This window comes from Fusarium odoratissimum (genome assembly GCF_000260195.1).
Source record: "Fusarium odoratissimum NRRL 54006 unplaced genomic scaffold supercont1.11, whole genome shotgun sequence".
Classification (NCBI taxonomy): Eukaryota; Fungi; Ascomycota; class Sordariomycetes; order Hypocreales; family Nectriaceae; genus Fusarium; species Fusarium odoratissimum.
This window is the reverse complement of record NW_022158697.1, coordinates 909,492-931,565: the sequence shown is the minus strand read 5'-3', so window position 1 is coordinate 931,565 and position 22,074 is coordinate 909,492. Positions and strand designations below refer to the sequence as shown.

Below are 22,074 nucleotides of genomic sequence, written 5' to 3'. Positions count from 1 at the left end.
TCTCAGCGTCTATTTCGAAACCGTATCGTCCGGGGCGTGAGATGAGACATTTCAGCTACAGATATCGACCTGTCGTCACAACTCACGTGCCTCAAGTCCCAATGTGAAGCTTAACCAAACGCTCGTACCTGTACTTCCTTGCAGCACAGATTACCGAGCGAAGAGCTATGGCAGTACGTATCCTGTTTGTAGGGACCACAATGCCCAACGTCAGCGGTATTTCTGCCCCTCGTAAGCTCCCGACTGGCCCGTGCTTCTTCATGCCCGTCAATGATCATCGCCTGTTCGTTCTGTTTCGTTCTCTTGAGTCGACTCTGTTCGTTGTCTCTCCCCTGTCCTATGCTGTCCAGTCCAGCCTAAGATAGGCTTCTGTTTCATGCCACGGACGGTTCATCCCCCTGAAAGTGACTCGATTCTGCGCTGGGTCCAGGCACCGTTAGCGATAAGGTATTGACCCTGAAGGCGCTGACGACCTCAACCCACTTTGGACGCCTCTTGAGTGGCATCGCCAGATTTCTTTTCCTTTCCCAGTGACTCAAGACCTCATTTGGTACAGGCAACAGTTCAGATTGTGTTTGCCTCAACATTCTTGCTGCGACGTCCCCCTCTAGCTCCTGACCGATCGTTCCGGGGGCCACTTGCTGCGCTGTGCTACGCCTGAACCTCATTTCCTCACAAGGCTACCTACCTACGGTACCTTACCTTCAAGACCTGTGCTTCATTGACCTCAAAAATCTACTATCGTCTTGTTCTGCCTTGTTTCCGTCTCATCTGCGCTGCACTGTTATTGTCGCTTCCATTGCCGCCTAATCTCCTCCACTCGGTTTTCCTGTCTTGGCCGCCTACCCAAGCTCTTGCCCGGCTGTGCCGAAGATGGCGGGCAGTCTCTGTTTGCATGCGCCTTGACCTATTATCGCATCAGAATCACCTCTGCATCTCCCCCGGTGACGCAAACGATAAGCTCGAACTATAGCAGAACGAGACGAGGCACGCCAAAAAAGATCACCTGAGCCGATCGCGCAGAGAATCTAGTCACTATGGCATCGTCTAATCCGTTTCGCAAGAGTGCTGCCATTACGGTAGACTCAGCTTCTTTTCCCAACTCAACATCCTCCGCCGCTTCTCGGTTCCCTGCTCTCGATCAAATTGAAACAGCATCTACTCCTCCGCCTCCGACCAGCTTCCAGCAGGCTGGCTCTTCAACAATTGACTCGAAATCTAACATTACCAAAAAAGTCCGCGTACTATCACCCCCGCCGCTGTCTCCCGACTCTCCCGAATGGGCATTTGCGGCACCTTCTATTGCGCAACAGACTGCGAACCAACGAAATGAGGACGATCCGTTCGATGCGACGTCTACCGATGATAGCGACCGCGAAATGGTAGCTGCGGCTGCCCGTGGCTATGCTCCGAATGGCGGTCAGGGCATAGGAAACCCATTCAGCAAGACATTACGCAGCGTTGATTCTCCCGTCGCAGAACAAAAGCTTGAGCATGAACGCAAAGAAGAAGGCCATGCGCTCAAAGCTGCTAATACGGCCAGAAGGTCTCTGGACGTCAATGCTTTCAAGAGATTGCTGATGACGGGTAATACGGAGTCGGACAAGTCTTCGCCGCCGAAAATCCGACAGTCGATGCCGCCACCAGCGAAAAACACAAAAGACCGACCGTCTGTTTTCCGAAGAATCTCACATGATGATTCCAGAGATATATCGCCCCCCGAGAATGCACTCCAAGAGGCATCTCTCATATCCGAAGAAGCCTCGGATACCCCGGAAGATGATATTGATCAAGAGAACGTTTCTGACTCAAGCGCTTCTGCCCAACTGAGCTCAAAGAACAGCAAGAAACCGCCGCCGCCACCTAGCTCTCGACATGGCAAGTCCATCAAGCTGGATCTGGTTGGTCAGGCATCTCGAGAACCTCTTGCGACACTGTCATCAGATATGAACAAACCGCTTCCGCCCGCGCCGGTGAGAAGAAGCATGGAAGAAGGAGGCGAGTCGCCGTTTGATCGTGAAGCAGCTGGCAAAGTTCCAGAGGCTGAAGGTGATGTGGGATTAGCATCGCCAGAACCATCAGGCGGCAGCCGAAAAGCAGTTCCTGCACCACCACCTCGACGAGGTCACGCGAGAGGAGAGAGCAAGGTCTATGCGTCTGGTCTAGGCTTGACACAGCAGCAATTTGTGCACAATGAAGAGAACTTGTCACGGTCATCGTCTATGCGATCCCGACCTGAGCACAACCGACGTGACTCACATGCAGCAGCACCTCCACCACCGCCACCAAGATCTCATCACACCTCAAGACAGTCGACGCAGATACCATCGGGGGTGGCCTCAAGCCTCACGGATCTGAGCCAATCGTCATCATCTCCGGCTCCATCCCTGGATGTCGATATGAGCACTACTTCCATGCCATCACAGCTGCGTCAATCCTCCACGGTCGAGTTAACACCACCGAGAGATACGCAATCAGGAACACATCAGCCCGCGACGATAACGAAATCTTGGGCTCCACCACCACCACCTGCGCGAAACACATCTGTTCGACGGCCTGCGAGTATCAGAAGTGTTGATAGCAGTAGCCGGCGAATCTCATTTGAAGCAAAACCTCATAATCAGATGGCACCCCCTCCACCACCTCGAAGGCAACGAGGCAGCAGCCGTGGCAGCGTCGATGGACCTCGGAGGACGAGTCTTGATGGTGTAGGGAAGGCTGGATCGAGTCAAGTGGCCGAGGAGGAGCCTGACAATGTCGCAGCGACAGTCGGCTCGGGTCCCACATCTCCGCAATCGGCAAACGAGCCAGGGAAGAGTGTTGACATCCTGGCTGACCTGGACGCCCTACAACGAGAGGTGGACGCCCTGCGGGGGAAACTAGGATGACGAGGTGCACGCATACATACGACGGAGATGCATGAAAGTGAATGGAAGCGTGTTGGAATGTGTTGATGGTTGTACAAAAGAGGAGCGTGGCGACATGCAGTCGAAGCTTTAGTCTTACTGGGAGTGGGAGCTGAGGACGAAGGAACGAACGAACATAATATGTATGGATGTGACATTATGCGGGCGTTTTGATGAACAGGACTCTGGCACGATAGAGTTGTGTGATTGGTCTTTGTTCTACTTTATCTGTATGGGAAAAGGTGTTGTAGATGAATATCATGATGTCAAGCATGGCGAGTTGATTGAGTTGTCAGAGACAGACATTATGTAGCATAATGGACGTGATGTTTGACGATCATGATGAGAGTTGAGGATTGTATGCATTCTGTCGTACTCCTAGATGACCGTGTTGGTGCAGTGCTCGCCTCTACTCAGCCACCAGGACACAGTACAGTACACACACACTGCCGATGGACTTAGATATGAGTCGTCAGGGACACCCTTGTTAGGAGCTAGCTGTTTAGTAGTTTGGCGTCTGAACCCCGAAGGATCCGTGACAGTTGAAACAGATGACCATGAAAGTGTAATTGTTTCTAGTGAGCACGAGAGCAATAACAATATCATTGTAAGTTTTTTGCGAAGTCTAATTAACCTCCTTCTACTTCTCTATTCTATTCTGTTCCTTTCCACGAGATAATGTATGTATATTTGTCGTCTGCTCACTCCGTCATGTCGTATTGGGCGACATGATCAACGTGGTGAGAGGGGAAGGGGGGCCTCTCTCTGGCTTGTGATTGGGGGCAATGATCTTCACTGCGACTAGGGGAATTTTGCCAGAGGGCGCACGGGATGGAGGGTTCTTTTTTTCGAGAAGGTCTGCCAGGGACAAGGATCTTCACTGCTACTGTACCTACTGTACCGAGACGCGAGAGTACGGTACCTCGAACAAAGACCAAGTAAGCTATCGTAACCTGTCCACTCGATGAGGCGAGTCGGTGAGGGGAAGGGCCAAAGCACGACATACCTATCACTTTATACAGATTAAAGATATTGAGATACTAAAAGTGTGTACTGTCCTTGTTGTGAGTTGGTGACTAATACCATGTACCTGGTTCATATGCCATACCATAATGGACAGGCGGTATATACTAGCAAGTTGATGTAACAGATCCCACTTGGACCCAGACAGTGACAGCGACCCCTCTTCTTCAAACGGTCAAACGGGTCGAGGTAGAAGTAAGTTAGAGCTAACACAAGCTGTAAGTGAGTGAGGGACCTTGTATGGATGGAGACGTCCCCATCGCGACAGCTCAGCTTGTGTCACGCTCTCTTCCCAAGCTCCCTCCCTCTCCCTCCCTCTCCTACGGTAATGCAATGCACTCAGCGCATTTACCAATCTATCTGAGGTAGGTATAGTACCTGTTAAATAACCCAGCAAGGTAGCACTCGCCTTATCTTACCTCACTCTTCCTCCTCTGTCTCTCCTCTTCTTCCTCTTCTCTTACATTATTTCCCTCGCTACTAAAACAACATCAACTTCCCTTCTTCTCTGCAAATGCTTAAACTCATCCCCCATAGACCTCGAGTTTCTCCTTGACAACAATCCTCTTTAATCTGCATCTCTCTTCTCTTTCTTCTCTTGTTGGACCCATCTCTGTATCTAAGACTCATCTACATTTACATGCCTCTTTGTCTCTTATACCGTCTCACCCGTGCTGTCTCGACACTTTTCACTTTGACTCTCTCATAAGATACTCGATCAATTTCACTTCCACTCATCACTCAACCCACAATGTGCTACGCCAACCTCGGAACTCTCATCTGTCAAGCCTGCGGCCGCCGCGTCGGCGAACAACCCGTAGGAACATCACCCTGCCTCACCGTCTGCGGCAAATACGTCTCACGCGTAACTGGCACCGTAGTCAGCGGCGAATGCGGTGTATGCAGCGATGCAAAAGAGCAGAGGAGCCAAATGACCGTGAGGCTAAACCGGGCTTTCAGCAAGTGACGCACCAGAGCTCCAATGCGGCATTATTCAACCCTCCAAGTCATCTGTAAGGTACCCTACCTGCTGTAAGATAGGATGGTAAGCTCTGCTTACACTATCTGGGAAAAAGACAACCCTGTACTGACATACTTATCAAGAGGCATTCAGGCTCTATCAAGGCCAAAATGGCATTGCCTGCAACTCGGCTCTTACGGGATGGTTATACCCGTACGAAAGCCGGAACTCATACAATGAGGCCCATACCGCCCACTAGTTTATTTCTGTTCGATAACATTTCCACGCTTTACGACTCATGGGCTTACGATTTACGGCGGCGTTCACGGCATGATGCTCAGTTTCAGTTTGGTACACGAATTAGATGGAGCATAAGAGTTACTTTCTGTGTTTGACGACAGCAACAGTCTTTCATTTCTGGGCTGTCTTTGTATTCTCACTACTACTATACCCATGATTACTACTAATCAATAAATTCACGATAACGACATGCTACTGCATGTACCACGCGACAGGGCGTTGTGTGGAGTTATCGTTGTCATGAGACCTTATGTAAACTGACGGTGTACACGAACGAACTAATGCGACCAGCACGGTAGTGCATGTTACTGATGCAGCTGCATTACCGAGGTTTCAAATCGTACTATACCTGACCAAGGGATTGTACCCGCTGGATTAAGATTGAATAGTCTTTGTGCTTATCTTGATGTGATCCTAGATACCGGGTCTGTATAATACTCGGCACTAAACTATCTCAAATAAATGTTGCTTATTATTCTATATGGCTCAAGTGTTTAGCTTTTTCTCTACATGCTGACTATGATTAGCAAGATGCCTCGACAGATTTAGTTCCTGTCGACCGATCACAGGCCTACAAGCCCTCGTACAAATGCCGCCGCAGGCGGTATTGAAGTAAACAAGACAGTGATGGTTCCAAACAGGCTCATAGACAAACTCGACAAGGCTGCAGCTCGAGGGTCCGTTCGCAACAAGACTGAAGTCGCGATGGCGCTCGAGTTAACACCTAGTGTCACTCCGCGGGTCACGTAGTCATCATCGGGGACTCGCAGCCAGCGCAATATGCGCGCCCCGAGCACAGCGCCCAAAATGCCACTGATGATGGCCAATGCAGCAGCAGTATTAACATCTCCTCCTAGGTTCACAGTCGCGGGGACGGCGAGCGCCAGCGTCAGGCTGCGCGATGCAAAAGCGAGGCTGCGGGCTGCCGAGATGCCGCAGGCGTAGCACAAGGGCGGGTATGCGAGCAGCGAACCAACACTGATTGCAACGTTGGGTATGACAATGGAGATGAAATGAGTGCGAAGCTCTCGTCGGTATTGAAACATGGGCAAGGCGAGAGCTACAATGCTGGCGTCGAGAAGGGTGCCGAAAACGTCACCGGCGCCGGGGAGAAGATCTTGCTTCGACGTTGCGTTGCGCCATAGCTGTATATACTTTGCGCCTGTGCGGTAAGCGTGAAGTGTTGTAGTCAAGCTATCACCGCGAATTTCCGCAAGCGCCCATATGACGAGGACTGTTGCAAGAGACGACACCAACACTGGATGGAGATATTCTTTCCATTTGGGTGTAACTGACAGTGCCCCGAACCAGGCGAGGACATTTACAGCAAGGTGAAGTGGCATAGCATAACCGGTCGAGTAATAGAGAGGAATGCCAATAAAGGCAAACAATCCTACGAATATGGCCACATCGAGATTTGCAGATATACGGGCCGCCCACAACTCAGCCTTTGGCGGTGGCAGAGGAATTTGTGTAAGAACAGTCGTCGGATTGAGAGCTTCAACGGCATTCACTGGGGCTTGACCATTTGCATAGTGATGCTCTTGAAGCCGTAATTGAGGTGGAGTCTGTGGTCGTGAAGGCGCCGCTGACGTTGGCTCCGAGTTCGGCGCGGATAGAGACATAAGCGGTATTTGAGAGCCAGCTCGAGATGCGCTCGTGCGACGTGATATGCCGGGAGAATTGAGATCTCCCGTTGAGAGATCTGGTGTTTGACGGCCGAGTTCCTCAGCGCGTTGGGACCTTGAACGCCTCGAGACACCACAAGCAAGTTGGAGACTGCGGGTGATCCAAGCTGCCATAGCCATCATGATAAAGAAGCCAATGACTAGAATTGTCAGAGAAGGGTCTATATGTGTTCCCGAAAGGTGACATACCAAAGATTGCAATAATGATCATGACTTCAATAATCCCAATAGGTGGACTGAGAGGCAACAGAACGAAAGACGGCGTAAAGAAGATGCCCATCCACCGAAGTGACCAGCCAGCCTAGAAAGATCAGACATGACAACCTCGTTATTGAAATACTTAGCCAAGACTTACAGGCACGTCAATGATATTAACCAGCTTTCTTGTCTTGTGGGTACCCAATAATGACTCACTTGCGATGAGAGCAAAGAAGAGTAACATCATACAAGTAACAGAAGCAGGAAAGGAGACGTTGAATTTGTAGAATATTGAATCAACTCCGAAGTTAACAGCGAGTATTATTGTAATGCCGAGTGGCACATAGAACCAAGCACGGACGAGCTTGGAGCTGTTCTTGTTAGCAGCCTGCATCGTGTTAGCCAAAGTTCCTTCTGATCAGTGATGGACTCACCAATCTGATGGCTTGCATCAATTGCAAAAAGTCACTGGTATCTGCAGCCATGATGCTCCCAGTATTTTGATAAGGATCATGATATTGTATCGAGGGAGCGATTGAAGTTAGTTGACCAAGTACCGAATGCCGGAAGACCCTGGTCATGTGCGTTAGTCCGGGCGATCCATCCATTGTCTAAGCTAAAGATAAGACAACATCAAATGTTTCAGTCAAAGGAGAATTATAGAGGCAGAATGAAATGCCCTTTTATTCACTGTCCTGTCTCGTATGCATCAGCTCGATTAGCCGAGATGTCATGATAAAAATGCAAGTGACGGACTTCAACTCCCGTGTCATGGGGCTCATGAAAAGGAACTGACGATGCACTTCCTCGGGAGATAAACCACCGAGAAGCAGGAACGGCTTTTCAGATTGAGGCTCTGGAAGCCAAAGATTGCGGCTCCTCACTTTTTAGCTGCGGAAATGTCTTTGCGGATATGATACCCCTACATCTCCCTGATATCACGATATACCGACCTTATTCATCACCCCATTATCCCATCATATCTCCCCTCGCTGGCCTTTTGTGAATTATGTGATGTGATGCTCAAGTCGGTCCGACGTTATCAGAGATGGATTCCTCTCTGCCTGAAGAGATAATCCAGCCAACAAAGGAAGATACAAGCATCACGTGTAGCCATCTTAAACCTGGATTCGGAGCGAGCCGAGCACGGAATCACAATCACGCGTCGAGACATGGAAATACCACGAAAATGCTTCAGCGAAAGGTAGCGTGCGGATCCGAAGATATAGACGTTGCATTGCATGGGCCGTCATTCAATTTGATGAGCCAAGAACAGGCGATGCATTCTTGTCCGGAACTGGGATGTCGAGATGACCATTCATGGGTAATATTCACTGTTGCCTGATGTGAAGCTTGATTAACACAATATAATACAGCGTTCTGCGCCAGGCTCGAGAAGTTCTCGAAATAGCCCCTACCAACACAGTCCACTCTCTCAACCAGCAACACCAACAGGTATCCTGCACCGGCTTGAGAATCGATTTCGACGAGCACAACCCTAGGAATCTCCGTTTGGATCGAGTCGATCAATATCATCAACTTCATTAGTTGAATCAACAGAAGGTTTAACATCTCAAGCTGGCAGAGAACGTAGACGAAGGGCACGCGACTCTGAAGTCAATCACGGTAACTCATCAGCCGAAGATTCGGTGCCGGTCATCTCGGCTCCGGTGGCGGAGGGCGAAGAAGGGACTCGCCAGTTGGCGGCAGCGGGGATAGTCTTGGGGACATTGGACCTCGACCGGTTGAGTCTCATGGCGAGAAGCGACGAGACCAAAGAGCAGACTGGAGAGGCATAATGCCAATGTCACTGTAATCTTCAGAAACGAGGCGTCAGGGGAGATTTCCTATCCGAGGCAGCTGGTCTGCAACTCTTGTCGATCATTGGATGTGAGCATAGAATATTGAATCATTGGGTACGTAGTAAGCTTTAGCTGTGCTTGACTGTATCGGTATTCAATCAAAAGACACCGATTCATTTATCGGCAAGATCTTCTTGGACCCGAAACAACCCAAATTGGGACAATGATTCTCATGTTTCAAGTATCGTTTACTCCAATTGGCTGTAGTTTTCGCTGTCTTCCTCGGTTCCGGGGTCCAAAAGCTGGGGTTTTAGTGACAGTCACGGCTCCGGCTCGCGTCGGATGACTTCATCTAGTGGGCTTCAATTGCCGGCGCCCTTTTGCCTGTCAACTCAAGCCTGAGATGCTGTATCTTTAACTACTCAGCTTCGCCTCGAGATTTTGATCAGATTCATAACACATCTCCCCATACAAATCGCCTTCCTCACCATGTTTCGCCCTATCCTCAGACAATGCGCTCGAAGAGCTGCTGTTCCTCTGCGACCATGCGCCACAAGGACCTTTGCCTCGGCATCAGGACCTACCTTCAACTGGGAGGATCCTTTGGCTTCGAATAACCTCCTGACTGAAGAGGAGCGTGCAATTGGAGAGACTGCAGAGAGATACTGCCAAGAGCAATTGCTACCCCGCGTTCTACGTAAGTTGTTTCAAAACCGTTTCCATAGACGCCACACTGACTTTCATGTCTTACAGAGGCCTATCGCGACGAGTCCTACGATCCCAAGATTCTCGAGGAGATGGGCGAGCTTGGTCTATTGGGCGCTACGATTGAGGGATATGATTGCGCTGGCGTGTCCTCTGTTGCTGGTGGTTTGATCACACGAGCTGTGGAGAGGGTGGACAGCGGCTACCGATCTGGAATGTCCGTTCAGTCTTCATTGGTGATGGGCGGTATCTTTGAGCATGGTACTGCCGAGCAGAAGGAGAAGTTCCTCCCCCAGATGGCCAAGGGTAAGCTCCTCGGTGCGTTTGGCTTGACAGAACCCAACCACGGCAGTGATCCTGGAAGCATGGAGACAGTGGCGAAGCCTCATCCTACTAAGAAGGGTTACTACTCTCTAAGTGGTTCAAAGACATGGATCACAAACAGTCCTATCGCAGATGTCTTGTTGGTATGGGCAAAGTTGCAAGACACCGGCAAGATTCGAGGTTTCTTGGTGGAGCGCAAGGACTGCCCACCAGGTACTCTCGAGACACCAGCTATCAAGGACAAGAACGGTCTTCGTGCCTCAATCACTGGCATGATCCACCTTGACAATTGTCCTGTGCCAGATATCAACATGTTCTCCGACGTTGAAGGTCTACGAGGCCCCTTCAGCTGCCTGAACAACGCTCGATACGGTATTGCCTTGGGCGTCATGGGGGCTCTCGAGGACTGCATCGCCCGTGCCCGAACATATGCTCTCGAGCGCAAGCAATTTAAGGGCAACCCCCTAGCCAAGTATCAACTCGTTCAGAAGAAGCTCGCCGACGCGACAACAGATGCCGCCTACGGCACACTCGCCGCCATCCAGGTTGGCCGTCTCAAGGACGAGGGTAAGGCCACGCCCGAGATGATCAGCATGGTGAAGCGACAGAACTGCGATACCGCTCTCAAAAACGCACGAGTCCTCCAGGAGATCTTTGGAGGCAACGCGGCGAGTGATGAGTACATGATTGGCCGACATGTGGCGAATCTCTATGTGACACAGACTTATGAGGGCCAGAGTGATATTCACAGTGAGTTTACCTGCATGACGGGAGTGATTATTGCTAACAGATATTACAGGTCTTATTCTGGGACGTGCTATTACTGGTATCCAGGCATTCGTGTAAACGAGGAGTGATTGGCCAGGAGGTGTGATATAAAAGAACCATTGAGGTGCATACCCGTGTTATAGATGCTTGGAAATCAAACATACGGTTTCCAGTGCAAGGCATTTAGCCAATCGTTTAATCTGGTTTAGATGGCCTTAAAACAGTAGCATGACTTTGACGAATAACAAAAGACAATTCACCAGAATAGCATTTGTCAGGTGTGTTCTTGCTCAGAAGTCGTGAACTTCGATGCTTGGTGTTTGAAACCCACTCAGTCTGGATTGTTATCAAAATGAACCCTCACTATGGCTCAGAATCAGTGACGTCGTTAGTCTCTAAGGACTGTCATTAAACTGGCCAGTGCGCAGTGATGACAACTGTGTATGACTGTGACTGTCGACCACCAGCCGGTGATGCCGTCAAGTTCCACGTCCGCTTCCGCTTCCGGGCCCGGGCTCGGCAGCGTTAATTCAGGTACTGTATGCATCTGAATTCCTGCCGTCATTCCCGTGGCAATCACGTAGAGGGAGGCTAGCTAACGTTTGTATATATCATCAATACACGAATCATGAGTCAACGAGTGGTCAAATACTGTGAGGAAGCATCTGGAAGTTATGGCAAAGGCAAAAAGTCGATAGGTACTCTCTCAAACTCTCCCCTGCTGGCCTCGACCGCCACCTGAATATTATTACTCACCGCTGCCAAATCTTCCCCTGAACCTGAGGTTGACTGCCTGAATCTGAAGGTAGTACAGCCTCGTGAATGCTGTATAATCTTATTGTCATGTGTAAATAAGCATCGAAACCCGGCGAAGAACAGTTTAGTGACTACCGTTCAAAAAAGCCAAGCCCGCTACGGGTTGCCCTCCACTGTATCAGGGCCCAACGTAAAAATCTGTAGCCAGCTGTTAGTGCTCGGGTACCGCTAAACACTGATTCGCCCTCAGCAGTGGCGGTGTCCCCCCCTTCTGGAGCGGCGCCCAGCTGTGGCCCAGTCACAGGCGATGGAGGGCCTAAAAAAACCTGACTTTTCGGGCTGCCACTCCCGTCTCGTCTGGAGGTGCCAGCGCAGCCACTCTCCAGCCAGTCACTCACCCGCCCGGGCACGTACCAGCACCGCACGCATTCACTCCTTCCCTCCTGCTCCGCTTCTGGGCTCTCTCTTTGTTGACCCTCTTCCCCTTCTTCCCTACCCCCATTTGAACGAACCATCTTCCTCCAAATCCCGCCTCTCTCTTCTACTTTCTTCAGCCTCGACTGAATTTCTTTTACGCTTACATACTCCGACTACCCAAACAACTTTCTACCACAAACATCCATCATAAAACAGTCTCCGTGCACTGTTTTATCCCAGACGATCTTTGCCATCAATCGTTATTGTGCGTCCTTTCCTTCGAATCCTTCTTCCTTCCCGACCGCTCGTCCTGCAACCCTTCGACTAACATCTTTGTCCAACCTAGAACGACGGCGATACCTCGCAACAAACCCTTTAGATACCCCCTCTACACATCACAAAATGGCTCTTAAGCGCATTAACAAGGAGCTCACTGATCTCGGCCGGTAAGTTCTCTCTCTTCACAGGTCTGAGGGGTCAACCAGAACGCCCAAAGACGTCAGGTGGGGGCACTTGGTAAGCGGGGTCCTTAGTGACGACCGACGATGCCAAAGCCCTCGATGACTTCAAAACCTCATGGCTGTCTACTCTTGATGATGAACCTGTGCTGACTTTTCTCGTGCAGAGATCCACCCTCTTCTTGCTCTGCCGGCCCTGTCGGCGAGGATTTGGTAGGCATCACCCCTCCCCCACATTGATAAGCACGTGGCTGTCAAAGGCGTCATGACTGCCGCAAGCCTCTTCCCAGGAGGAACGAGATATCATTTTTGAGCGTACGGCTAACAAATCTGAACAGTTCCACTGGCAAGCTACAATTATGGGACCTGTAAGTTTACCCCTACGTGCTTCTGGATGCGCTGCCTGCTGAGATGGCTTATGGGCGTGGCGAAGCCCTCAGCCGCACGCCGGTGCAGCCGCATCTGCATTCGACAAACAATCACAAGAACAAAGTGGCTGACCAGACCTCACAGAGCGATTCTCCATACTCCGGCGGTGTCTTCTTCCTGGCCATTCACTTCCCTACCGACTACCCTTTCAAGCCTCCCAAGGTCAACTTCACTACCCGCATCTACCACCCAAACATCAACTCTAATGGTAGCATCTGCTTGGATATTCTGCGTGATCAGTGGAGTCCTGCGTTGACCATCTCTAAAGGTACGTTTGATGCGAGAACCCTTTTGGCCAAGGCCTATTGCTTACATATATACCAGTGCTTCTGTCCATCTGCTCGATGCTGACAGACCCCAACCCTGACGATCCTCTTGTGCCCGAGATTGCCCATGTCTACAAGACTGACCGACCCCGATACGAGGCCACAGCTCGGGAGTGGACTCGAAAGTACGCCATCTAAAGCGAATACCAGGGCCGGTGCGGTTAGACTTGGGGTGGTTTCATCTCCCCTATCATGAAGCGACGTGAAACGAACGAGTGAAAGCTTCGTATGCTGTTGCGAAATGTCTATTAGTCGGCGATACCTATATGGGTGCTTTGCCTGAACCGGGGCTTTGATTGCGATTATGAGGCAATGAGCGACGATACGAAGCGACCTGAGGGGAGGAACAACTCCAGACAAACAGACTAGTCTAGTAAGGGATATCATGCGGCTGGATGTTGGGTTTGCATTGACGATGTGTTTTTGGCATCCAGAAACAGGCAGCGTATACAATTCGTCTCTCTATTTGCTATGGCTCCGGTGCTTTTGTTGTGTTGATACTGAATCTTGGTGACATTGTGAAGTTTGATTCGAAGAGTCGAAAGTAATGGCCCAATGGGGGTTTATGAAGCGCCAGCATATGGCAATTCGCACATGAAGGATACGTCATGGTGAAAGCTGGCGGCTATGCTGAGATGAGTGTGATTAAGCGCTGACAGGGTTGAGGCTGGTTGACACGGCTGGTAATATGACGGGCGCTAGTGGTCAGGAACTTGGGTTCATCCAGCATCTGTCGGGGTGGAGATCACAAGGGAGATTTACAGTTGGTCCAGAGTGTTTCTATAGGCGATGTGATGATTTCTACTATGGAAGTTGTGCTGGAGATGCCAAACTGAAGTTGAATGAGATTGGTTCGTCAGATAGTTGCAGTTTGTATGAGAAATACGAGCTGCCCACATATATCACGGCGATGACGAATGTGTTTGGAGATGGTACATGTCTTGGAAGAGAAGTGAAACGCGGCAGAGACAAACCTGGAACGATGTGATATAGGGCAGAGATTTAATATATTGTTTCTGAAATATGAGTGGGGGGTTGTTTAAGAGCGGCTCTTGGCCTTTGGAGCAGTGTCTGGGATCGAGTATCGAGGAAAGTTAAAGAGTTACACTGTTATACGCTCTATTGTGTGCTCTATTATATGAGAAGGGAGAATGCCAAGTTGTGATATCCAAACAATTAATTGCTTGTGCATTCAAGGGTCATTATGTGGGAGAGATAATGATAGACTTGCAGGGGAATGATAAGACAGCCAAGCACCAATTTTCTCAGCAACTCGTAGGGATGAAGAGATTCTCCAAAATCACATCTTGAATGCATCACAATCGTCAGTTGAACAATGAAGCTGTGGTTCTGTATCGTGGGAATAGTTGAGGTGCCTCAATGGTCGTGCCATTCATGGGTCGAGATTTAGAGTCTTTGGCCCCACTCTCGGTGCGACATGCCAGGGAGGGCCAAGTCTTGTCAAACCTGTAACACCGGGGTTTCAGACGAGAACAAGCGTTGACGAGGACCAATCACAGACTACCATTGCTGAGTTGACAGTGAAGGACTCGTGCTGACTTGTGCTAGAGATGCAGACGAAGAGTTAGTTATTGAATAGTATCTCACTTCTAGAGGCTCTCAAAGTTCCAATAACTAGTAGAAACACAAAGAATAACTACTCAGATAGAGCCAGTTGTAAAAGTTCATGACCACAGCCCCTGAGGCAGAGTCTGTTCGGTTGAACCATGCCTGATACATAACAACTCCTTAAATGGCGTGTTCTCCAAACCCACGTCTCGCTCTCCCCATCTCGAGTCTGTATCTACAGCCTCTCGCTAGAATCTTTAGGTGCATGCCAAGCGCTAACCCCGGACACTCGCCGTCTGTGCCTGGTATCAAGTCCGGTCGCCAAACTCCGTTTTTTCTCTGGGAGAACACGCAAATAAAATCATCTCATTCATGTTTTAGGCCCCCTTGAGTTTCAACGGCTCGAATTTCCCTTTTTCTTCTCTGGTTCTTTAGACCCTTGCCTTGCTTTCTGCCTCCTCCCCTCTTCTCTCCCTCATTCACTCTCTTGTTTTTTTACTGTCGACAAGTCATGGTTCGATGAGAAGTTGTGTTTCTTTTAATCTTGAGGCTCTAGACAGCATTTATTCTTATTCTTCTTCTTGTTCATATTATACTATTTAAACTGTTTCATTGGGTACGAAAATTCAACTGTTCAGCTGGTTCTGAATAATCGATACTGTCGTTCAAGGTGGTTATTGGGTTTCGAGGAACGAGGAGCGACAATACGACGAACACCTATCGAAGGAAAATCGGACAATTTTTAGTCGGTTGACTCAACCGACTCAACTCGCCCTCGCTCAAGATGAGCTATCAAATGCAGGATTGGGGAGAGAAACCCTCAGAGCGATCACGATGGACTCCCCTAACGCGAATGCTGCTATCGGGTGAGATGACCCAAGAGAAGCAACAGGAACTATCGTCAAGAGAAAAGTTTGATCGCTGGATGATCAACGAGGGTTATCGAAGATTGTAAGTTCACTGGCATCAGATAGTGATTCAGACTAACATACCGCAGCTTCGTCTTTGTCTTTATGCTTCTTCACGCACTCATCTTCTCCTTCGCATGCGTCCACTACTCTCAAAAAGAGAGTCTCAAAACCTCCAATGAACTCTTCGGCTTCACCTTCGTCATAGCTCGTTCAGCCGCTCTGGTTCTTCATGTCGACGTCGCCGTCATTCTCTTCCCCGTCTCTCGAACCCTCATCTCGCTCCTTCGACAGACACCTCTCAATGGAATCCTCCAGTTCGACAAGAACATCACCTTCCACATCGTCACCGCCTGGTCTATCGTTTTCTGGTCTTGGGTCCATACCATTGCTCACTGGAATAACTTTGCGCAGGTCGCCATCAAGTACAAGCTTGGTATCTACGGCTGGTTGGTTGCCAATTTTGTGTCTGGACCTGGTTGGACTGGCTATGTCATGCTTATTGCGCTGATGGGTATGGTTCTCACATCGACCGAGAAGCCTCGACGAGCAAACTTTGAGCGCTTCTGGTATACTCACCACATGTTCATCGTTTTCTTCTTCTTCTGGTCTATCCACGGAGCTTTCTGTATGATTCAACCAGATGTTGCACCCTTCTGCACCAGCGTTGGCGCATCGGCCGTTGGAGTCTTCTGGCAATACTGGATGTACAGCGGTTTCATTTACCTGGCCGAGCGTATCGCACGCGAGGTGCGAGGTCGTCACAGGACATACATCACAAAGGTCATTCAACACCCAAGCAATGTTTGCGAGATCCAGATGAAGAAGGAGCACACAAAGACACGAGCTGGGCAGTACATATTTTTGTGCTGCCCTGCCGTCTCGCTATGGCAGTACCATCCCTTCACTTTGACCAGTGCCCCTGAGGAGGACTACATCTCGGTCCACATTCGTTGCGTGGGCGACTTCACCAAGGAGCTTTCCAAGGCTTTGGGTTGTGATTGGAGCAAGAAGAGGGAACCCGGTGGCAACGATTCCAGCAAAGTCGTTGGTTTGACTGGACGCGACTCCGAGATCGATCCAGCTATCCGCCGTGTTCTCCCCAGAGTCTACGTCGACGGTCCTTTTGGTTCTGCCTCCGAAGATGTCTTCAAGTATGAAGTCTCGGTGCTTGTTGGTGCAGGTATCGGTGTTACACCGTTCGCCTCCATCCTCAAGTCCATCTGGTACCGAATGAACTACCCCCAGAAGAAGACCCGCCTAGCCAAGGTCTACTTCTTCTGGATTTGCCGTGACTTTGACTCCTTCGAGTGGTTCCGCTCACTGCTTCTGGCAGTCGAAGCGCAGGATCTGGACCACCGTATTGAGATTCACACCTACCTCACAGCCAAGATCAAGGCCGACGATGCGACAAACATCATGATCAACGATGCCAATGCCGATAAGGATACCATCACTGGTCTGCGCAGCCCAACAAACTTTGGCAGACCCAACTGGGATATGATCTTTAGGGGTATCAGGAAGCTGCACAGTCCTGCTGAGGCGGGTGTGTTCTTCTGTGGACCCAAGGGATTGGGAAGTTCGCTGCATACTTATTGTAACAAGTACACCGAGCCTGGGTAAGTTTCTATGCTATTATTGATATGGGAGAACCTCAGCTAACTTGATGCAGATTCTCTTTTGTTTGGGGCAAGGAGAACTTCTAAACTTTGTCTCTACCAATTTCATTCAAGTCAAGGCAAGCGGATAGTCAAGTTTGTAATGTTGAAAGGAACACGAAGCATGGGGTAGATTTACTGCAAGACCATACCTGGTCTATGTTCTTGTTGAGTTATCATTTTAATACCGTAGAAACAGATGTTGCATCTCACCAACCAATACAACCATTTTTTTTTGACAAGATCAGCCACATACTTCCTGTTCACTATTGATCAAGGACTGTCTGTTATGGGGAGAGTAGTGTAAAGCTCGTGATTGAATCGAGGCGCAGCTGAAGAACTGACCACTTGGAGTGCTGACGTTGGACACTCCATTCCATGCATGCCACATCTGACCCAGATCTCGTCTGAAACGTTTCACAAGCCTGGAAAGTATCCTACAGCCACAGCTTACTGTTTTGAACATAGAATCCTAAAGACGATTCTTACTACGAGTTACGGGTATAACGGCAGATGAGAATGATGCTCCCTCGATCTTGATGATCTCGGACAATGTCTGATTCACCGAAGATTTGAAAGCGTCAGTAATCAGAGAGGCAAAGACAACATGCCATGACCAAGAATTCCATGCAGGGTCTAGACGCGGGATGCAGAGTCGAAATAACATTTTTAGACAACGACTGATATGTGCATGTCTCACCACCCAGCAACGTGTTCGAATACCAAGACCGGCATCAGTGGCTGGAGATAGGGAGATGGAGGCACCGATATAGAGACGGGAAAGACTTTAAGATGCATGGTTGTATCGTATGCATGTGTCCATATGCATTTGTGCTGACGGTCAGGCCGATGCAACCATCCAATTGATTGAGAGTTTAGGTGTGAAGACCCTGAAGATCTAATGCTGAAGTCTAATTAACAGTGATCGTGTCGTGTCAATATCGGGTATGGGAAGTTAATCAAGAGGCCTCGCTAGACGAAGCCCTTGTCGACTCTATCTTAGCTCAGACTCGAGCGACAGTGACAGTAGCATCCAATTCCACGGTTGACCCAACGGAAATCGAAACAAATTGGATGGCAGAAGGGTTCCATTTTGGGGTCAGACCCTGAGGTCCTCGAGTCGCTGAGCCTCGTTCATTGGACCCGGACCCGTCATTTCTTCAGTGGAGGCCCGCCTCGGACATGGCCCCGCCCCGCCGCTAGCACAGGCCACTTCAATCAGAAGTCCACTGGAACCTCGTTAGCCTGTCAAAATACGAACTGGGACTTTGTTACTCATGACCACTCGGGAGATTGATGTCATTCAAAGTGTCAGGGCGATCGAGTACCATGTAAGTGGAATTATAGAATATTCAATTTGTGCTCTCAGTTTGACAGTTACATTTCTATACTGTTGAGAAGCCGAGGTAGCATTAAACTGATCCAATCAATGCACACTCAGCACACTCAGCACACTCAGCAACACACAAGCATAAACGGTTCAACGCCTCTTTCTTAGCTTCTCGCGCCACTTCCCTGTTGGATGGTAGCTGTCGATAGTCTGCAGCAACCAAACCAAAAAAAAAGGTCTCAATCGTGAAAAATTCCCTCTATCAACCCTCTTCGTCAGTCTTGTTGCTTGGTTATTCGAAACTAAAAGTGATTATCATTTCTGGGCATCTGTCACGTTTTTGCCTCGCCCTGTAAAGATCAGCAGGAGATGCATTGACGACAGGTCCACGCTACTTGCGCATCGTGTATACCTCGTAAATAGAACACTAACAATCTCAAAAGAGTTGGGGTGCAGCGCCATGACAAACGAGCTAAACCGTAAGTAGTATCTTGCCAGGGGCTTTGATGCCCATTTTGTCTGCTGTACAAATTGCGAGGTCAATCCCAGCGTGCCACGCACGTATTGCACAGCAGAACCTCTAAATGAGGCTGTAGAATGGCTTTTTCACTGTTAATATCATCTCTCTTGTCTAGATGTCTGTACGGAGTAGAGTATTGTATAATTGCTTATCATCGGCAAACCGTTAACCGTTTCGCTGTAACAACCTAAACATTGTCATTCGTCAACTGAAATCGTGTCTCCCCCAATCAACAGTCATCAATGCATGGAGTTCGCTGTCAAAAGTGCAAGGATTCAGTACTTCGCCACTAAGTACCCTCTACACTTAAGAGCCCGTTCCCCGTACACGCACCTCGCTCGCTGCAGCAAGCAAATTTTTAGTGTGGCCGGCGTCGCGCAAATCCGCTCTTCCCGCGCCATTCATTCCCAGTCCCCTTCATCACGAGCCTGGGTCCCCCGTCTCTCGTTTTGGTCATTCACTCACTCACTGTAGTATTTGCACCAGCAACTGGCACGCACTGCTACTACGCCTCTTCTTTCATCCTTCGTTTTCCTTCTCGTCTCACCCAAACTAACACAATACGAGTCGAGTAGTTATTCACTAGAATACTGCTTGGTCCTGCTCCTACTGTTTTCTAACACTCGTTACTGTCTCCCTTTTTTCTTCTTCCTCAATTCTTTTTCCTTTTTTGTCCTTTGCTTTACGCGCATTCGCTGTTTGCTGCCGCGCGTGCCTTTCGTACTCCTTATCCACATCGCACAAGCCGAGACAATCCAGCGACATTTTGCTCGACTTGACGACCGCTTGCGCCCTCTCCCCTATCAGACACGAGACACTAGAGACCTCTTTTTATCTGAGACGGTCGCTGCTTTTCCTCATTGGATTTGTCTTTCCTTGTGCCGAACCCTCCTGGGTACTCCGTCTCCTTACCCGCCGTCACCCAGCACCTCATATCGACAGCTTGGTTGAATTGACGACAACACCGACCGTTCAAGATGCAGCTTCGACGATTCTTGCTTCTGGGTATGCTCCTCGGAGCCGAGGCCACTCAACTCGTTGCTCGTCAAAATACCAACTCCGACTCTGCTGCCGCTCCCTCAACCGATTCCTCTCCCGCGAGTACTGCTGAAGCCGATCCCACGAGCGACGACTCTGCTGCCACTACTGCAGCAGAACCTACTACCGCCGCCCAACCTACCGACGATTCTAGCACCGCTGACGGATCTACTACTGATGGATCTTCTGATGGAGGCTCAACCACAGCTGAGGATGTCACCGTTACCAAGACGGTGACTGTCACTGATGCCAATGCCAAGACCGTGAGCCGTCAGACTACTGTCATGAAGACAATTACATCCACTGTCGTCGTTACGTCGACTGCGTTCGATACCAAGACTGTTACTAGCAGCGACGCTGAGACCGCAACGACTACGACCTACGTTACCTCGACAAAGTGGGCTAACGAGAAGCGTGCCCTTGATTTGGCTCCTCGAACCATCGGCGGTGTTGAACTCGTTGCTCCTGCTTTGCCTACCTATACTACTACCACCAGTGCTCCTCCTCACTTCAACGCTCAAATCGAAGGTGAACACTACGGTCTCCGAGCCTTCCGACGAGGTCTTCACAAGCGTGCCACGACCACCACTACCGTTACTGTGACGGACGGCGGCGGCGACTCCGATACCACTGTCTTCAACACTATTTCCCGAACCGTTATTTCCACCGTCAGCAGCCAGACCAAGATTACCAAGACCATCACCGAGACCGAGCAGGCAGGTGCTAGTACCACCGTCACTGTCACCAGCACCCTTGTTGTTACATCTACTAGAGTGACCACTGGTGTTGTCCGCACAGCGACTGTTGCTCCTTCTGGAGAGTATGGTCCTTCCGGTACTGGCGGTGCCAGCTCTGATAACAACAGCAGCAGCAACAGCAACGATGGAGGCCTCTCTACAGGTGCCAAGGCTGGAATTGGTGCTGGTGTTGGTGTTGCTGGCCTTGCCATCATTGCTGGTCTCCTTTGGTTCTGTCTTCGCAAGCGCCGCAATGCTAAGAACAAGGCCGAGTATGACGATGTCTTTGGCGCCTCCGAGGTTCCTGTTGGTGGCCGTGGTGGTGGCGGCGCTGCTGCTGCTGCCGGTACCAGCCCCCACATGTCCCAATCAACCGCCGCCGCCTCTACTCTGGCTCCCAGTCGCAACACCACCAAGTCTGAGGGCTACCGTGGTACTGCTCTTGGCGATGGACGTGCCGGTTTCGCCAAGCCCCAGCAGTTCGGTCGCAGCTACATGCCCGTTAGCCCCGAGACCAACTACTCCCGCACTGCTGGTAGCGACCAGGCCTATTCAGCTACTACTCCCGAGAACAACTACGCACACCCTGTGGGCGGCTCTCCCAACCACAACGCTGCTGAGATGTATAGCCCTGCCAATACAGCTGAGCTGGCCAGTGACAGCGCTGCTACCAAGTGGCATCAAAACGATGCTGCCGAGATCGATGGCAACCAGGTTTCAAGCGCTCGTGGAACAGCACCTCCTGAGAACGTTTACGAGATGCCCGCACAACCCTACAGGTAAACGATGAGGTTGCCAGATGACCAGTACAGTGGCCACTGGTAATGGAATGGATGGATGAGGAAAACTTCAAGATTCGATGAGACTCCCCCTTGTAGCTAGAGGGAGGGGAAATAATTAATGTCAGATACTGTACATATTGTAAACCCTTACTTTTTTTCCTTGCGTATGACGAGATCACACCGGTAAAGCGAACAAGAGCGGGAGATGATGTCTCCCATTGCATGACTTGTATATCTTCCATTGCTACCATTTTGGGTTCAACAGAGTTGTGGATGATTTGAGGTGTTGAGGTGGATTAGATACGTGGATGCAATAAAAAGAATTAAAATCTGACAGCCTGAAGATGTTAGTTACTGTGTGAATAGATCTATGTTTTCAGATCTCGAACTTCAACCACTCTCTGTCCAGTGGAGGTGAGGCAGATTTTGACTTCTATTTGTTTGAGGTCCAACGTTGTAACGTATTCGGCA

At 49.9% G+C, this 22,074-nt stretch overlaps 7 protein-coding genes across 11 annotated transcripts; 5 read left to right on the top strand and 2 right to left on the bottom strand.

Moving 5' to 3' along the window:
• The first annotated feature begins 162 nt into the window (after positions 1-162).
• On the top strand, positions 163-3,336 carry FOIG_07783 (uncharacterized protein). Its single transcript, XM_031207470.1, has one exon. The coding sequence runs from the start codon at positions 1,038-1,040 to the stop codon at positions 2,886-2,888; it is 1,851 nt and encodes a 616-aa protein (XP_031063003.1). The 5' UTR covers positions 163-1,037; the 3' UTR covers positions 2,889-3,336.
• A 2,207-nt stretch (positions 3,337-5,543) lies between these two features.
• FOIG_07782 (uncharacterized protein) lies at positions 5,544-7,882 on the bottom strand. Of its 2 annotated transcripts, XM_031207468.1 has the most exons (4): positions 7,511-7,882; positions 7,234-7,464; positions 7,068-7,179; positions 5,544-7,018 (listed from the first exon to the last, which is right to left on the bottom strand). In XM_031207468.1, exons 1-4 carry the CDS (start codon positions 7,682-7,684, stop codon positions 5,754-5,756), a joined length of 1,782 nt encoding a protein of 593 aa, XP_031063001.1. In that variant the 5' UTR covers positions 7,685-7,882; the 3' UTR covers positions 5,544-5,753. The 2 variants fall into 2 exon arrangements, with proteins under 2 accessions (XP_031063001.1, XP_031063002.1); XM_031207469.1 differs by having other exon boundaries at positions 7,068-7,464.
• On the top strand, positions 7,859-11,047 carry FOIG_07780 (glutaryl-CoA dehydrogenase). Its single transcript, XM_031207466.1, has 4 exons — positions 7,859-8,400; positions 8,453-9,575; positions 9,632-10,657; positions 10,707-11,047. The coding sequence occupies exons 2-4, from the start codon at positions 9,368-9,370 to the stop codon at positions 10,751-10,753; spliced, it is 1,281 nt and encodes a 426-aa protein (XP_031062999.1). The 5' UTR covers positions 7,859-8,400; positions 8,453-9,367; the 3' UTR covers positions 10,754-11,047.
• Positions 8,698-8,832, bottom strand: FOIG_07781 (uncharacterized protein; the record flags this gene model as incomplete). The annotated part of the gene is made up of 1 exon (XM_031207467.1): positions 8,698-8,832. The coding sequence occupies one exon, from the start codon at positions 8,830-8,832 to the stop codon at positions 8,698-8,700; it is 135 nt and encodes a 44-aa protein (XP_031063000.1).
• Positions 11,048-11,667: 620 nt separating the features above from the next.
• FOIG_07779 (ubiquitin-conjugating enzyme E2-16 kDa) lies at positions 11,668-14,396 on the top strand. 2 transcript variants are annotated; one of them, XM_031207464.1, is made up of 6 exons: positions 11,668-12,113; positions 12,195-12,294; positions 12,474-12,519; positions 12,645-12,674; positions 12,820-13,003; positions 13,060-14,396. In XM_031207464.1, exons 2-6 carry the CDS (start codon positions 12,251-12,253, stop codon positions 13,197-13,199), a joined length of 444 nt encoding a protein of 147 aa, XP_031062997.1. In that variant the 5' UTR covers positions 11,668-12,113; positions 12,195-12,250; the 3' UTR covers positions 13,200-14,396. The 2 variants fall into 2 exon arrangements, with proteins under 2 accessions (XP_031062997.1, XP_031062998.1); XM_031207465.1 differs by having other exon boundaries at positions 12,474-12,674.
• A 472-nt stretch (positions 14,397-14,868) lies between these two features.
• Positions 14,869-17,781, top strand: FOIG_07778 (NADPH oxidase). 3 transcript variants are annotated; one of them, XM_031207461.1, is made up of 3 exons: positions 14,869-15,581; positions 15,628-17,157; positions 17,211-17,781. In XM_031207461.1, exons 1-3 carry the CDS (start codon positions 15,415-15,417, stop codon positions 17,242-17,244), a joined length of 1,731 nt encoding a protein of 576 aa, XP_031062994.1. In that variant the 5' UTR covers positions 14,869-15,414; the 3' UTR covers positions 17,245-17,781. The 3 variants fall into 3 exon arrangements, with proteins under 3 accessions (XP_031062994.1, XP_031062995.1, XP_031062996.1); XM_031207462.1 differs by having other exon boundaries at positions 15,628-17,781; XM_031207463.1 differs by having other exon boundaries at positions 14,869-17,157.
• A 1,568-nt stretch (positions 17,782-19,349) lies between these two features.
• Positions 19,350-22,020, top strand: FOIG_07777 (uncharacterized protein). The gene has a single exon (XM_031207460.1). It carries the CDS (start codon positions 20,024-20,026, stop codon positions 21,602-21,604), a length of 1,581 nt encoding a protein of 526 aa, XP_031062993.1. The 5' UTR covers positions 19,350-20,023; the 3' UTR covers positions 21,605-22,020.
• Positions 22,021-22,074: the final 54 nt, after the last annotated feature.

Bases quoted from the DNA above. Each gene is read 5' to 3' on its own strand.
- FOIG_07783 (XM_031207470.1), top strand. From the start codon at position 1,038: ATGGCATCGTCTAATCCGTTTCGCAAGAGTGCTGCCATTACGGTAGAC.
- FOIG_07778 (XM_031207461.1), top strand. From the start codon at position 15,415: ATGAGCTATCAAATGCAGGATTGGGGAGAGAAACCCTCAGAGCGATCA. The intron at 15,582-15,627 runs GTAAGTTCACTG...AACATACCGCAG, and splicing joins AACGAGGGTTATCGAAGATT to CTTCGTCTTTGTCTTTATGC. The intron at 17,158-17,210 runs GTAAGTTTCTAT...AACTTGATGCAG, and splicing joins AACAAGTACACCGAGCCTGG to ATTCTCTTTTGTTTGGGGCA.
- FOIG_07782 (XM_031207468.1), bottom strand. From the start codon at position 7,684: ATGGATGGATCGCCCGGACTAACGCACATGACCAGGGTCTTCCGGCAT. The intron at 7,180-7,233 runs GTAAGTCTTGGC...TGATCTTTCTAG, and splicing joins TTAATATCATTGACGTGCCT to GCTGGCTGGTCACTTCGGTG. The intron at 7,019-7,067 runs GTATGTCACCTT...TGACAATTCTAG, and splicing joins GATCATTATTGCAATCTTTG to TCATTGGCTTCTTTATCATG.
- FOIG_07779 (XM_031207464.1), top strand. From the start codon at position 12,251: ATGGCTCTTAAGCGCATTAACAAGGAGCTCACTGATCTCGGCCG. The intron at 12,295-12,473 runs GTAAGTTCTCTC...TTTCTCGTGCAG, and splicing joins GAGCTCACTGATCTCGGCCG to AGATCCACCCTCTTCTTGCT. The intron at 13,004-13,059 runs GTACGTTTGATG...CATATATACCAG, and splicing joins TGCGTTGACCATCTCTAAAG to TGCTTCTGTCCATCTGCTCG.
- FOIG_07777 (XM_031207460.1), top strand. From the start codon at position 20,024: ATGCAGCTTCGACGATTCTTGCTTCTGGGTATGCTCCTCGGAGCCGAG.
- FOIG_07780 (XM_031207466.1), top strand. From the start codon at position 9,368: ATGTTTCGCCCTATCCTCAGACAATGCGCTCGAAGAGCTGCTGTTCCT. The intron at 9,576-9,631 runs GTAAGTTGTTTC...CATGTCTTACAG, and splicing joins ATTGCTACCCCGCGTTCTAC to AGGCCTATCGCGACGAGTCC. The intron at 10,658-10,706 runs GTGAGTTTACCT...CAGATATTACAG, and splicing joins GGGCCAGAGTGATATTCACA to GTCTTATTCTGGGACGTGCT.